Consider the following 15,483-nt stretch of genomic DNA (forward strand, 5'->3'; position numbering starts at 1 on the left):
TCTGCTCAGGAAGCGGCCATCTGCCTTTGAGTGCTTGAGCCATGCATGGTTCCAGGTGAGATAAAATGCAGCACCACTGGGCAAGTTGCTTGGGAAATGTAATTAGTTACTGATTACTCCTTAAAAAGGTAATTCAATCAATCAATCAACTTTTATTAGCAGACGCATAGTCCATAGATGAGACATACACAATTAAAAACGGAAACAAGAAAACACATAAGAGCACTAAAACAAATCTGATTACTGTTTTGGAAATTGTAACACCTACTGTACATTACTTAGTTACTGAAAAACAAATCAGATTAACACTGTGCACCACACAACCTGGGTGTTTTAATTCAGCTTGATTGTATTCAACAAGAATTCATCAACAACAAATTGTTTTGTTGTTTTTCAGGACGAACATGTGGGTGAAGACACTGATGAAATCAACACAAGGAGTTTGAAAGTCTTCATCTCAAGAAGGAAATGGCAGGTCAGTTCCCTCTTGCACTATAGCATTCATTAAAACCATACACCCACTGACAAAAACACACAGAAGGTGACGATGTAGGAGGTTCAGCTGATTTTACTGTTGAATTCACTGTGCGTCGTTTCCGAGTGTATTACCGGCCGTCTAAAAAGTCAACGTCTTGACCAGTTTCTCTCCCATGTTTGTGCATTGCAGCGTTCTTTGACCTGCGTGGGTTCAGTGCTCACCCTGAGGCCCATCCCTGAGCTGCTGGATGCCCCGCTCAGAGAGACGGCCGTGACCGTCCCCCGGGAGCCGCAGGAGCACAGCAGTACCTCTCTGAGCAGCGCCTCATCCTCTGAGTATGATGAGGCTGACTCGTGGGACTTCTTCCAGCACTGTAGCCCAACTGAGGAGGAGGAGGATGAGACCGAGGAGGACTACGACCCTCTGATGGAGAGAGCCCAGATCCCAGAACCTTTTGCCAAACTCCGCCTAGATGTAGAGGAGGAAGAAGAAGTGACCCTAGGGGAGGAAGAGGATGGAGAGACGGGTGGAAGGAGGAGTCTGCTGGAGAGGAGTGTGAGCAGACAGTCAGTCGCCTCATCAGATGTGTCCGGCCAACATACCCCTCAAGGGGAGCGTAGGGTCAGTCGGGACAGCAGTCCGTCCCTCTACCTCTCTGAAGGGGATGAGGGTTCGGGGAGCGAGGGGGGTCGTATCCCCCGTGGCAGCGTCATCCGAAGCACTTTCTACAGCACCTCTCAGCAGCTTTCGCCCATGTCTGCCAGACACATGACGTTACGGGACAAATTCCAGGCCAAAAAGCAGGAGAGAGGCCGCAAGCCGCTCCGCAGAAGTCTTTCAGGACGCCTCAATGAGCCTCTCATCGAATATGTGGAGGACGAGCCAGAGGCCGCCCGTGGCCAGAGACGGGGCTCCGTCCAGCCCACCATGCAGAAGTCATGTTCCTTTGACAGCGGAGTTGGTCTCTCCCACTCCAACTTGCCCCCTCAGAGGAGGAGCAGGTCTCTTGATGAGTCTCGGCGATCTCACAGCTCACCGAAGCGCACAGCGGCAGGTGAGGAAGAAGCCACCCAAAGCCTGAAGGAGGATTTCACAGATGATGAAGTGGTGGGGAAAACCTTGTTGGCACCTCCAAGCGCTGGACGGGCCACCAGAAGAAGGGGCTCTGTTGCTCCTGTACAGGGGAATCCCCTGCTTGGTGCTACATCTGTTGGCTCAAGTTTCCTTGCTGGAGGCAGAAGAAGCCTCAGGTTGGATCAGGAACAGATGGAGGGGGACAACCTTGCTGGCTCACAGGGTTCTTTGGCTGAGTCATTGATTATGGAGCATGGTGGCTCCGAGTCTTCTGGTAGACTTGGGTCCTGTGAGGAGCTAAGCCATGGTCATCTTACAGCCAGATACAGATCAGGAGCGAGAGAAGGGTTTGATGACCAAGAGGAGCCTCTGATCTCACCATCCCCTTGTTCTTTCCAGGAGGTTGAGGAGGAATCTAAACCCAGGAGCCTGTGTCCCCAGGCACCGCCGCGGAACCGCACATGCTCCAACCCTAACTTATCGAGAAGGAGCAATGGCCAGTTGGAGGAGATCCTGTCAGTGACGCCCAGCCCCAGCTCCAGCCTGTCTTCTCTCCAGGCTCCAGAGAGGCCTGCCAGGGCCAGGGACATGAAGGAGAGCCATGGCCTCCAGAGGCATGCATCAGCCCCAGCCCTTGAAGTCAAACCACCCACAGGGAAGTCACCCAAGCTGGGACTGCTGAAGATCTTCCGCAGGCAGTCCTGGACTGGCCATTCCTACTCCCAGCTGGAGAACACCGGGTTGGGACCCACACTAGGAGAGATCATGAAGCCGGACACCCCCACCATGTCTCTGAGGAAGAAGATGAGAGCTTCAGCTTCCAGCCTGACCAAGCTCTTCACCAGGTCCTCTAGTAAGGAGGACCTGCGTAAAGGAGGTGAGCTATTGCATGTTCATTTTATATGATCTTGAAGCAGGGAATTCTGTTCACCAGCATCCACATAAACATTTTGACTAAGTGTATCCAGTCTGTTTACTTGTTTTGGGATTGTATGTCCTTTGTCACAGGGCCCATAGTGAAAGGATCAACTCCCATCCCACCTGAAACAGAGCCTGGCACTGGTCGTGAGAGCCCCAAAAAGAAGGTCTCTAAACTCTTGTCGTCCTTCAAAATACCTGCATTCAAGAAGACTAAAGGTAAAAAAATATATATATACGGTATATGTATGTATGCATGTGTGTGTATATATATTTATATTTATTTATTCTGTGCTCTTATCTATTTCCACTCCAAAATGCCCAGAACTCCTTCTGTCTATATGTTGCTATAAGCTGAGTTCTGTGTCTGTGTGCTGCTGTCACCGCTCTTTCCAGACCAGCCAGTCCGTCCCAGCAGGCCTGATGGGATCCTGTTGGAGGGAGGTGGAATCCTGCTGGTGTGGAGGCCAGTCCAGTCCAGTGACCCTGCTGTTTACTGCGTCCAGTACTGCACAGAGGGTGGGTCACAAACACCTCAAATGTATCTTCAAAATGACGGCTTGATTTGTTGTGTATGTTAGACATATTAAAAGGGTCCTATTATTAGGAACTTATATTTTCCTGTATTAGCCTACATTTAAAATTACTGCATTTTCAAAAATCTATCCCTTTTAACCGGGCAGTTTTGGACAAACCCCAGTGGACTTGGACTTGTTTGGCTCCCCTCACTAAACTAAACTATGTTAAAATCACTTCAATAAGGCAAGTTTACAGCATTTCAACTTGCCTCCATTCAGCAGGTTTACATCATTTCAATTAGGGGAACTGTTGACCATTCAGGCTCCAGTATTGACCCGTTCTACCTGGGACTTGTCTTCAATTTCATTCAATAAATACCCTTTTAACTAATCTACATTTATTTCCAATACATGAAGAATATATATATTTTCTATCCTGAGACAGTTTATTTGAAAAGAAACCCATGGCTATGTTACATTGTGTGTTTTCCCCGCCCTGTGTGATGTTGTTCTTGAGTCAAGGGTGTAAACTTACGTTAACCTTCAAATTACGCTCAGAAAACAATCTTTTTGTATTCAACTATATCACTGCTAATATAAGAGTGCAGAATGGATTTCACACTTAATGTGCTTTATGTGTTGTGCCTCCTCAGGTGGGGAATGGAGGCTGCTGTCAGAGGAGGTGACAGACAGCTGTTTTGTGGTGAATAACTTCTCCAGAGGATCTTCTTACATGTTCAGGGTGGGCTGCATCACCAAGATGGGAGCAGCACCTTTCAGTGACGCCTCACCACCTGTCATCATGGCGACACATCCTGAAGGCAAGGAAAGATACTTTGCTTTTTCTTGGCCTGTATTTGTGATTGTTTCATAATCCTTGAAGTGCTTTTTTAATCAGTGACCAGACATAGTAAATCAGATTCTGTTCAATTGCCACATTTCCATTTTGTACTAGGAATGTACAGACATGAACAGTTATAGTACTGTAGTAATACAAGAGGTTTTGCACACTATGCACAACACAGTACAATAGACACAACAACTATATGGATGATGGTTACAATATCCTCTATATAATCCACTCTGTTGTACAGAGACTCCCCTCATCCAGACTGACTCCCCAGGGTCAAAGGTCGGTGGGTCAGGACGACAGCCAACACACAAGACCTACAGCTTCCTCTCTGAGATCAACAGGTAGGATTCTCATAAATTAATGTTGCTCTAAAATTACAGCTTTCAAACAGGTTTATAGCTATAGCTTGTATTTCCACAAGTGTAACCGCTATTAATTCATGTTTTTTTTCCTTGATAGTATTTCCTAGCTTTATGTTTCCATTCAAAGTCGGGTTTAAGCGATATGAGTTCTTGAAGGCCGATACAGATAAAGATTCTTGTATTAAAGCTGCCGATAAGAAACCCATAATATTGCCTTACAACCTTTCTCTCTCCTTTTCTTTCTGTCTCTCCCAGGGGTCGTTTCAGCGTATTAATCCAGTGTAGTGATGTGCAGAGCAGGCAAGTGTTTGCTGCCAAGATCACTCCTTACCAGGCAGAGCAGAGGCAGATGGTGCTGAGGGAGTACCAGCTGCTGAAGAGGCTGCACCACCCCCACCTGGTCCAGCTGCACACCGCCTACATCACCCCCTGCTCTCTGGTGTTGGTGGAGGAGCTCTGTTCCGGCAAGGAGCTGCTCTACAGCCTGGCTGCACGGTAAACTAACACTCAAGAATCTGATCAACTAAAGCGGGTTTCAAATAGGAATCCATAGGCACACAAAGACATTTCTTGAGAAATATCTCTACGGAAGCATCAATAACAACAACAACGATATGCAAAAGTGAACAACAGTGAGTGCTTTACCTTTTTTCTTTTGAAAGAAAAATACTATCAGGCATCATTCAACTGTAGAAATTCACAGAAAATCACTCAGGATTTTATGTACAGCATCTCTTAAAAGCACTTAAGCACCTATGTGGCCGGTAGCACCATGTTGTAATGTTGGTGTGTGTGTTTGCTACATTAATAATGTCAAAGCTGTTGTTGTTTATGTTGTTGTTGTTGTTGTTTTTACCCACAAGCCATTATCTCTATTAGATTTCAGCCTTATGCCAAAAATTCTGTTTGAGCAACCCTGAACTATTTATGAGAGATCCCTCATATATTGAAGCTTCACAAACATGCTTGTCTGTGGTGTTCGTCTCAGAGATCTGTATGGGGAGACGCACGCTGCTGAGCTGCTGGTTCAGATCCTGAGTGCCGTGGACTACCTTCACAGCCGCAGAGTGGTCCACCTGGACCTGAAATCTGACAACATGCTGGTGAGCGACCGCAACCAGCTGAAGATCGTCGACTTGGGTTCGGCTCAGTCCTTCACACCTGGCCAGCCGCTCAACGTAGAGCACCTCCAGGGCCTGTCTGAAAGTAAAGGTATTTAGCAAATGATGTTTGCATTTCAAACGACTTCCTGTATTTGATAGCTACTTTGATTTTGAACCTGTACATTCCTTTAATGAATGTATTTTTGGCTGTCATGACCTCCAACAGAATCCAGCAGAAAAGGTACTGTCTTCATTACTGTCTGCAGCGGAGGACGGATTGATGGATGGAAATAGCTCAGCCTAACCTCACCACCACCTCATGCTCAGTTGATCCTAGCTACCATAGCCTAACAAACGCCTAAGTCCATTTTCTTTCTTTTTCTTCCTTACTGATTTTTATAATTTTCCTAGCGAATAAAATTCAGCATGTGAGTGAATATGGCATTGCCAGCAATAACAGATTGAAGAATGTCCTGCCCTCTGTCTGTCTATTTGGTCAGGTTACATCGTCCTTCCCAAAGCTCCGGAAATCCTGGAAGGACAAGGTGTCGGGCCTGAGACGGACATCTGGGCTGTTGGCGTTCTGGCCTTCATCATGTGAGTTTAGAAATGCAGGGAGGGTTAGTTGAATACATTAAATATAATTAATGCTCGTTGAATTAGATTTGATAAAGGTGATGCATAGTCTTGAAAAATCTCTTTAAAGATATTAAATAATGAAGATTTGATCATTGTTTCCTGGCTTTCATTGTGTAAGTTTAGGAATACAGGTTGATTAGTTGAATACACAAAATTGTATTAATGCTTGTTGTTCTAAAATCATGCAATTTAAAATAAAATCATTCCATAATTAGATAATCATCATTTCATACTCTTACAAAAATATTGACGCCACAAAATCAGAACATATCAGGAGCTGTATACTGCAAATTTGCCAGCGTTAATCATTTGGTTAGACTCATATATACACTGGCAGTGTTGGTTTAAACACAAGAATAGATGATTTGAAGTGATTTTGGCTGGGATTGACCTATTGTTTGTTGTGCAGGTTGAGTGCAGACAGCCCGTTCCACGCAGACCTGAGCTGGGAGCGAGACAGGAACATCAGGAAGGGGAAGATCCAGTTTGGACGCTGTTACCCCGGCCTGTCAGAGGGAGCCATCAACTTCGTGAAGATTAGTCTGAATCACAAAGCCTGGTGAGCCTGCTTTCTCTTTAACCCATTGATACCTGATGCAGCATTTGTGTGTGTATCCCTTTAAGACCGCGACCGTGTGACGCGGTTTGCGGTCTTAAGGTTGAAGGTTTCAGAACTTTTTGGTTGAAACGATAGATGAAAGGAACGGGAGCTTGAATCCAGTCAGTATATTTAGTTACTGTAGTAGCCAGGCATATCATCGTTTAACCCATTGATACCTGATGCAGCATTTGCGTGTATATCCCTCATTTGTGTGTGTATCCCTTTAATAGTCAAAATATTGCATTCAAAGTGAAGTAACTTGAATCCACACTACAGTTTATATTGCTTAAAATTGAACCAAGAAACGATTAGATGTGCACACTTCCAGTCTTGAAATCAGCACCAGATCAAAATGTGTTTTCTCCTCCCAGATCTTCTGCTAAAGAAACTCAAATACTTTTTGCCTAGGGGGAGACCCACAGCAGCTGAGAGTCTCCAGAACCCATGGGTGCGTGGCCACCGCACCCCCACCAAACACACAGACTCCATGGTGTGTTTCTCCACAGACAAGCTCAAAGCTTACCTGAAGGAGAGGGAGGCCAAACGAGCCCAGGTCTGCACCAAGCTTCAGGGTCCCTTCTTCCAGTGAGGCCAAGAAACCCAAAACAGTAGGATTCTCTTTCGTCAGCAGTTTCCTGAAACGACGTTGGCCTTATAAGCAGGAAATCTCATCTTAGCTGAATTCACTTCAAGTGGCTCTTTGCTAGCTAGCTGCAGACGGCTCAGATAGTTACAATTGTTCTTATATCCTCTGATTGTGAAGATGTGATGCGTCTTAATAACTGTTCAAAGTGGACATATACAGTTGGTCGTACTGTAGATGTCCGAGTGTGCTGCATTTTCTTGCTTTGGCTTTTATGGAAACATTTCAGGGATAAGATTTGATCTATGCAATGAGTTCATCCTGCTGCATGAGTTGCAAAGTCCGATGCTGTGATACAAGAAACTCTTTATTTTTGCTTCTTTGCTACAGTGCCAGACTGATGCACATGTCTGGCCTGATGCTAGCTGTGATATTACAAAGTGAAAATGTTTGCAGCTTCTGTATGTAGAACACATACCGACATTTCTGTGTGATTTATTATTTACAGCTTTACATGTTCTGCCATATGGTTATAATGTATAAATGGAGAAAATAGCTTAGAAGAAAACTTGGTTCTCTTATAGATTTAAAAAGTTTCAATTTCCATAATATTAATATGGGGTCGCTGACCCACCTGAAGGGCTTACTGAATGAGAGACTAATTAAACTGCACAGACGTGATCGATCATTGTCCCCATATCATTTATTGCATACAAACACAAAACATACATGCAAATCTTTTCAGTGCAACAAAAACGGATCTGATCTCAGGTGCACATGTGATCTTTAAAGGATAGCATAATGAGCTTGAGTTCTTTCCCTTTCGGTTACATATTTATGACATCCACAAATATTCAAATTGTATACAGTAATATTCAACACTACCCTTAATTATGTGTGTATTTATTTCTAATGTCAGAAACAACTAGTATGACAACAGTGCAACACAGAACCTTTTGATTATAAAGACAACATGTAGCATCAGGTAGAGGGAGTCCCACCGTGCTTCAGCTATTGCAGGCAGGTCCGGTGCATCATAGAGGAGGGACGCAGCAATAAAGTACAAAGAAAACTGGAGCAGCTTGGACCATTCATACCTTTTATTTAGGTGCAGAGTCAAAAGACTAACGTTTCGACGCCATATGCATCTTCATCAGAGTCATCGAACATGTAGCATCAGTTTTGGCAGTGGTTCCTACTGTTTGTTTTTGTTTTGACATGGCAGTTGAGTCGGTTAGCAGAAGTGTTTCCACCTGAGCATCATTACAGTATTTGTATTTGAACATGTGACTGTGTTGAGCAAACCTCTGACCACATTACGTAGAGCAGTGGTTCGTGGCCCACTTGAAAATCTCAAAAATGTCCGCGGCCCATTTCCAAGCGTAAACAGCACGGAGGCCACATAATGCCTTCTCAGAGCACCTTTTATTTGAACGATGAAAGGAGCTGTCCATCAGCACCACACAGAAATCAGAAACTAAAAGTGAGGGGCTGTCTGCAACAGGCTAATTAAAGAATAATTGGTTACAAATGATTAAATAGTGGTATCATTCAACAATGGAGAAATGCATTCTCATACATAATAATAATAATTAACATAATTTTTTTCAGAAATATAAGAATGTTTTGGAAATGATTTGGCGGCCCACTTGCAGTACCTTCACAGGTTAAGAATGGCTGACTTACAGAAGAGAAAAAGAAGTGTCTCTCCGGATGAGAGTTTATTGCTGTGTGGGTTATATTGTGTAAAAATGGAGTGGTTCAGGCCAGAGTCGAAGGCGTTGGTTCTGCTGGAAAGGATCTGGCTGGTGTTCACCTCTTAGGACTTGGCCTCCTGAACTTTCTTAATTTCCTGTTCAAAGAGAGGTGAGGAATACATTTTATATTTGAGGCATTAATGTCTAGAGTCTAGTCCAATGAATGCTAGTTGCAACAATAGCGTTTGAATTTGTGGACCATCAGCAATAGAATTGACCAGTAGTCAGAATTGCGATGGTCTATGCAACAGTGGGCACACAACTAAAAATGTCATTTCAAAAATCTTCCATTATAGCAGAGACGTGCTAAGTAAATACGTGTAAATAATAAATAAATAGTGTAAGTAAATACACTACCAGTCAAAAGTTTGGACATTTGATTGAATGTACTATGTTTTTCATGATCTTGAAGCCATTTTGATCTAAAGATTCACACATAAATGCTTGAAATGTGTTTCTTAGTCAAATATAAACAGTGAAGTTGATCCTATATTGTATATGAATTTCTTCCCAAAGCCTCTAAGATAGTTCTGATTTGTTTCACACATTTTCCGTCACTGCATAATTCCATTTGTGCTATTTGATAGTTTGGATGTATTTGTTATGATTCTAAAATGTGGAAAATAGTACAAATAAACACACTGTGGTGTGTCCACACTTTTGACTGGTCGTGTAAATAAGCACCGTAATACCTAAAAGTGATCATCAATTCCAACATCAAGCCAAACAGAGGATAATGTTGTCTGGTGGTGGTACTCACATCATTAAGAGGATAATGTTGTCTGGTGGTTGTACTCACATCATTAAGAGGATAATGTTGTCTGGTGGTTGTACTCACATCACTCAGGGTATCTTTCAGCTCCTCGTAGGCCTTGTCTAGGTCATCGTTGATGATAACAACATCAAACACTCCTGCCTCACTACCTAGAAAACAGAGTTGAGTCAGCTGTTAGCTTTCATCCAGTATTCTTGACTGTAGTAGTAGATACTTGAGCTTCAGCAGAAGTGCTGGAAAAACTCACTGAGCTCCATGTCGATGCGCGCTGCCTCCAGACGTTTCTGTAAACTTGCCTCTGTCTCTGTCTGCCTGTCCCTCAGACGCTTTTCCTGGGCAAGGCAAAGGAACAACACACTACCTTTTGCACTAGAGCTGAGAAAAAGCTGTGTCCACATGTATCACAATTCATATGTCGCGATCACGATTTTCAGGGGGGAGTGAAGTGAACTCTCTATTTGAAAGCTACTGAAATGGAAATATTGAAATACATTGTGTTGTGTAATGTTGGATTATTTTTTTTACCAGGATCTCCATGGAAGGAGGCTGGATAGAGATGTAGATGGGGTTCAGGTCGGTCTCCTTAATCTTCTTCACCCCCTGGATGTCCACGTCTAGGATGCAGATGAGGTTCTGGGCCAGCACATCTTCTATGGCAGACTTACTAAATAGAGAGGACATGCATTGTTAACAATATCAAGTGATATTATAAAAAAAAGGCTGTCTAAATAACGGAATGTACATCTGATGGGGGGTAAAGGAGCAGCTAGTTCCAGTGTAGTGTTAGCCTGGGTAAACCCAGCCCCCAGTGACCTGCTCTCAGGCTCACCCTGCTTACAGTCACAAGCTAGTGACTGGGAACTGAGAGAGCAGGTCACGTGGGGGCTGGGTTTACCTAGGCTAGTGTAGTGTGTAATGGTGTAACTGTTCTCCTCACATGCGGAGGAGGCTCAGGTAAGAGGATAGGAACATTGATCTAAGCCGCTCAACAGTCACTGACTCTGTGGTCAGTGTGTTATCTGGAAGTGACATCATGTGACATGTGATCATGTGACACACAAGGTGCTGAGCTGCAGCACTGGAGGATCAAGCTCCATCTGTCGCCACACTATTGTGTAGCCTCGCTGTAACCACGGTTACCACGCTTTGTTATGCAACAAGGCAGACTGAGGACATTCCTACTGAATTACTACTTGGGCTCGACTGATATGGGTCATACTGATACTGATACTGATACTGATACAGATACATACTGATGATACGTGTGTACTACTGAAGCTGCTGATATTTTGTGGCAATATTCAATATCTTTAAATTTGACTATTACCATGACCAGAATTGTATTCTTGGAAGGGTGGGGAAAACTCTGAAACGGTATCGATCACATGATCAGCAGTGGACAACATGACTGGCTGATATCCGATATTTACTAAAAGACAAATATTGGCCTGATGGTGATATTACTCAAACATTTGCAAGGATTTGTCTTCGTTTATTTCGGCATTATGTAAAATGAGAAACATTACAATAATACCCCTAAAAGATTTCCAATGATGGCACATCAAAGTCAACACAATAGTGCCTCACTTACAGTATAGACAGAGAACTGCTCACCTTGTGCCATACATGTTGCCAGAAAACTCTGCGTTTTCAATGAAGTGGCCTTTGTGGATGCTCTGCTGCATGGCCTCTTTGCTGGTGAAGTGGTAGTCTGGAAGATGCAACAGTCATGATGAATCTACTGCTGCCATGGAAATATATAGGCTCAGTGATGCAAAACAAACCATGTGTTCACTACAGGACTCCATCTACACCACAATGAGAAACATCCAGGTGATCAAATCCAGGCACAAACGCTATCATGTGTCACGTGTCATGCTGCTGTGTGTCATGCTGCTGCATGCTGTTTTCACTCATTACACACTATATTGATAATCATACATGTATAAACACAGGTAGGTGTTCAATCCTTTTCTATGGAAAAAGTCCATGCAAAGATAAGAAAAGATGTTTTCTAAATATGCCATCATTATAACTGTCAGAAAGCATATCAGCATGGTATGTTGTCCATAGCAGATCCACAGGCCTACTCCTTCACAACATCAAAACATCTGGGCATCTAAAACAAGCTACTACCACTAAGACCACATCCTAATGGGAACTGTGATAGCACACACACAATCATTAGCATCACAACATGAAAGAGTCTGCTCAGTCTATGGCTCAGACTGAAGTAACACTCTGTCAGCTGTGCTGTCAAAAAACCACTGGCAAGTCAACTGCAAAGTTAGAGAAAAATCTCATACGTGCCAGAATCTTGCAAAATTCACTGTGGGGTTTCTGGTTAACAAGCGTCCACGGTGCAATGGTGTGGCCATTCTGGGCAATGTTTTGGGGTGAGCTACCCCAACAACCCGGCTAGTTGTGGAAAATGGTCCTATCCCTAAACCCGCCCACATCCCCCAAGCTATTCCCCATATCCACCCCTTGAACCCTGACTCTCTATGACCTTCCTATCCATAGCTACAGCCACTATTCCCCAGCCCCGCCCCCTTTCTGACCACACCCCTCCCAGTGCCCACATCCCCCTACCCACCACGAGAAACCCAGACTCTCTAATACCTTCCTATCCCTAGCTACATGGCCCCTATTCCCTAGCCCCGCCCCTTCACTAAATGTGTCCTGACTTGGAAGAGCTTATCCAGGTTTCTGAAATCGGGATATGATGTTTATATGCGCAAACATAAAGATGGGATACTTCAAACCCTGATAATAACTTGGATACTGAAGTCCATGTAAACACAGTCACTCATGTCATCCTGCTTCTCTCTGTCTCTATACTTCCTCTCTGCATTGAAACCAAACCAGAGGATGGACATGATTAATGTGATCAAATATTGGATCAAGTCAAATGGATCCTATCAAAAAGAAAAAGGCACTTGTTGAAATATTGTGCTGCGATGCTAATGCTAATGCTAATGGTTGGTTCATCAGAAAGGGATACAAAGACATCATGGGATTGGAAATGGGAATCACTACCTCGGCATCACAGGGGGCTATTTTCAAAAGCTTTTTACTCCAAAGTGCTGACTGTCGCATCTGAATTCCTGATACATTTCAAAGTTGTTCTGGGTTTTTTTCCAATATATTGGGCAATGTGCCAGGATGATGAAAGTAACCCCCATCCCTCTGCCTTCAAACCGTGATGAGGAATCACACTGAGGTCACCTGACCTTTATCTGTGGTTTCTGATTCGCTAGGACACGAAAATGAGGTTGACATATCTATGTCTTCAGAGGATAAGACGTCTGCTACGGGCAGTAAAGTCGCCCCCAGAAGCATGGGGAGCATGTTCAGCATATGGCCTATGGAGAAAACAAAAAGGCACAGAAAAAGGTTGATCCCTCTATGAAGGGAGTTCTACAGGGGACAAAACCATTATTTTGTGCAGTTCACTTGGGAGTAAGAAGAACTGTGGGCATCATGTAGGTAGGGAGAGGCAGGTGGTGTGGTAGGCTTTCCTCACAACAAACAAATGCAAATAGCTACAGTAGGTGTCCACAAGCCAAGGTATCACTCTTTGTTATTATCACAATCAACATGTGGCTTAGTAAATATGTTAATGCTCAACCTGTAAATTTGGGAGATTTTCAGTTTAATTATTTTGCCCAAATTAAAAATTTATTATTAATAATATTAATAATTAACCCTATTTTTGGTCCAGAATGCACTTCTGTTTTGGGATTTGCTGCAACAAATGTGACCTGGAGGTTCACACATTTTGTTTTTGTTTTTTCTTTTTTTTACCAGTCCATGGAAGTGCAAACAGGATTTCCTGGTCACGTGATGTGATAAATGTGTTGTTGTCCTTCAAAGTGAAAGACCTATTCACAACTAAATGGTAAAACATGGATTTTATATTATTGCCTTTTAGTAAAACTAGCAATTTGATTTCTATAGGGTGGAGACTCTGGAGAAACTAACTCAACGAACCTTGTCCTCTTCTCCCTACTTTTACTCCTACCACTTATAGCCTCAGCCAGGAAGGATTTATTACATCACTGATGACATGACAATTACTCGACTTGACATCACTGATGACATCACAATTCACTGATTTATGACATCACTGATGATGTTACAAATCGTGACTAACAGACACTGCAAATTAGGCAATTTTAATTATGATGATGATGATGATTGAGATGGCAACACTATGCAATTTACGTTAATAACTTTGCCATTTTTGTATCGATCCCTTAGCTTTCCACAGTCCAAGTAATTGCAGACCCAAGTAATTCATGTAATGCCAAAAACCACTGTTAAAGGTTTCAGAAAAGAAGAAAATCCTAAGTTTATAGTGGATATTATGGCTCCTACAGGCAAAAAGGTTCCACATGTGCAGATAAATATGAGATTGAAGGTGTTTTTTAGTTTGTAATATTTTTGAGCCAATGCTAATGTAGCATACTGTACTGTGTAGTACTGTACCTTTGCCATCTTCCTCTCCTGCTCGAGGGTTCCTTGTTGTGTCTGTAAGGAAAGATTTCATCATTATTAAAACCCAACTGCCGATAAGATAATAAGTCAGTAATATTTAGTGCATCTGGTTAGTGCAGCAGTAGATTCCCTGCCTGACAACGCGAGGGTCGCAGGTTCGAGCCCCGTGTTACCTCCGGCTTGGTCAGGCGTCCATACAGCACAATTGGCTGTGTCTGTGGGTGGGAAGCCGGATTAAGGGTACGTGTCCTTGTCGCTGCACTATGTGCCGCCTCTGGTTGGTTGTGGTGCCTTTACGGGGGGAGGGGAACTGGGGGCAATAGTGTGATCCTCCCACGTGCTACGTCCTAGGAAAAGAAGCGGCTGGTGACACGGGAGTGGTTTTTCACTCCTGTCCCATCCCACTCCCACAAAAATATTCCCATCCCGCTCCCTGTCCCGTCACGTCATGCACACACGCACGGTCAGGTCTCTGCCTGCAACCATCCAGCCACCAGAGCAGCCAGGGAAAATCGAAATAAAATAGTAGTGTTTCTTCATATTAGAACATACATATTTATATATAAAAACTGGTCTATTTCGAGAGAAAAAAGGGTAATTTAAATATTAAAGTTGCACCATGAGATGTTGCAAAAACGCAGAATTTGGATCAGGCAAGAACTTTAAAACTAGAGTAACAGAAAATCAACGAGCCGACGCAGAATTAAACAAGCTAGTGGCCGCAGCTGACCCCTCCACCCCGGGCAGGCAGGCAGGCAGGCAGTGTGCTGCAGCCGGCTGGCTCACAGACGTACGTGACACACTGAATCCAAAGACCCCCTCATGATCCTGGAGCAGCCTCTTCATCAGAGTGCTCTTCCCTGCTCCTGAGGGCCCACTCAGCACCACAGGCCTCGGTCCAGACATCACTCTGAGAGAGAGACACAGAGAGAGAGAGAGAGAGAGAGAGAGAGAGAGAGAGAGAGAGAGAGAGAGAGCTGCTCAGGTCTGTGCCACAAGCAGATTCAAATCAGATCTGTGCCAGTGTAAATCCAGCCGGGATCCAGCAGGTTGAGTCCCTTTATTGTCGTACAGTGTTTGGCCCTCTGGTAAAAGTGGAGAAACCCAGTATCCCACATGACACCAAAGACACATCGCTCCTCTCCGACCTTTAAAGTAATGTTCTACTTAGTTTTAACAGAAGAGTCATTTGACTCTTGACCACCATGTAAACCACAATATAATATATATATATATAATATATAAACTATTCATCAATCTCACAGCTGGAGGAGATTGTAGCATTTGAATGAGGCCATGAAAATAGCCTGAGAACTGACATT

The 15,483-nt window shown here is 43.7% G+C and overlaps 2 protein-coding genes across 2 annotated transcripts in view; one reads left to right on the forward strand and one right to left on the reverse strand.

The window, feature by feature from the left end:
* obscna (obscurin, cytoskeletal calmodulin and titin-interacting RhoGEF a) overlaps window positions 1-7,135 on the forward strand; it is a gene marked incomplete at both ends in the record, with an annotated part of 56,306 nt that extends 49,171 nt beyond the window's left edge. The window contains 12 exons of the mRNA XM_083647341.1: window positions 10-55; window positions 398-475; window positions 668-2,429; window positions 2,561-2,689; window positions 2,867-2,989; window positions 3,642-3,809; window positions 4,083-4,182; window positions 4,459-4,698; window positions 5,192-5,415; window positions 5,807-5,903; window positions 6,355-6,504; window positions 6,955-7,135. Coding sequence (XP_083503467.1) covers window positions 10-55; window positions 398-475; window positions 668-2,429; window positions 2,561-2,689; window positions 2,867-2,989; window positions 3,642-3,809; window positions 4,083-4,182; window positions 4,459-4,698; window positions 5,192-5,415; window positions 5,807-5,903; window positions 6,355-6,504; window positions 6,955-7,135 — 3,298 coding nt within the window. The remainder of the gene's footprint in view (window positions 1-9; window positions 56-397; window positions 476-667; window positions 2,430-2,560; window positions 2,690-2,866; window positions 2,990-3,641; window positions 3,810-4,082; window positions 4,183-4,458; window positions 4,699-5,191; window positions 5,416-5,806; window positions 5,904-6,354; window positions 6,505-6,954) is intronic.
* A 1,813-nt stretch (window positions 7,136-8,948) lies between these two features.
* Window positions 8,949-15,067, reverse strand: guk1b (guanylate kinase 1b; the record flags this gene model as incomplete). Its single annotated transcript, XM_083648444.1, has 8 exons — window positions 8,949-8,981; window positions 9,725-9,810; window positions 9,909-9,993; window positions 10,187-10,325; window positions 11,276-11,372; window positions 12,895-13,026; window positions 14,153-14,194; window positions 14,956-15,067. 8 exons carry the CDS (start codon window positions 15,065-15,067, stop codon window positions 8,949-8,951), a joined length of 726 nt encoding a protein of 241 aa, XP_083504570.1.
* Window positions 15,068-15,483: the final 416 nt, after the last annotated feature.

This window comes from Poromitra crassiceps (assembly GCF_964638095.1).
Source record: "Poromitra crassiceps genome assembly, chromosome: 12".
NCBI lineage: Eukaryota > Metazoa > Chordata > Actinopteri > Beryciformes > Melamphaidae > Poromitra > Poromitra crassiceps.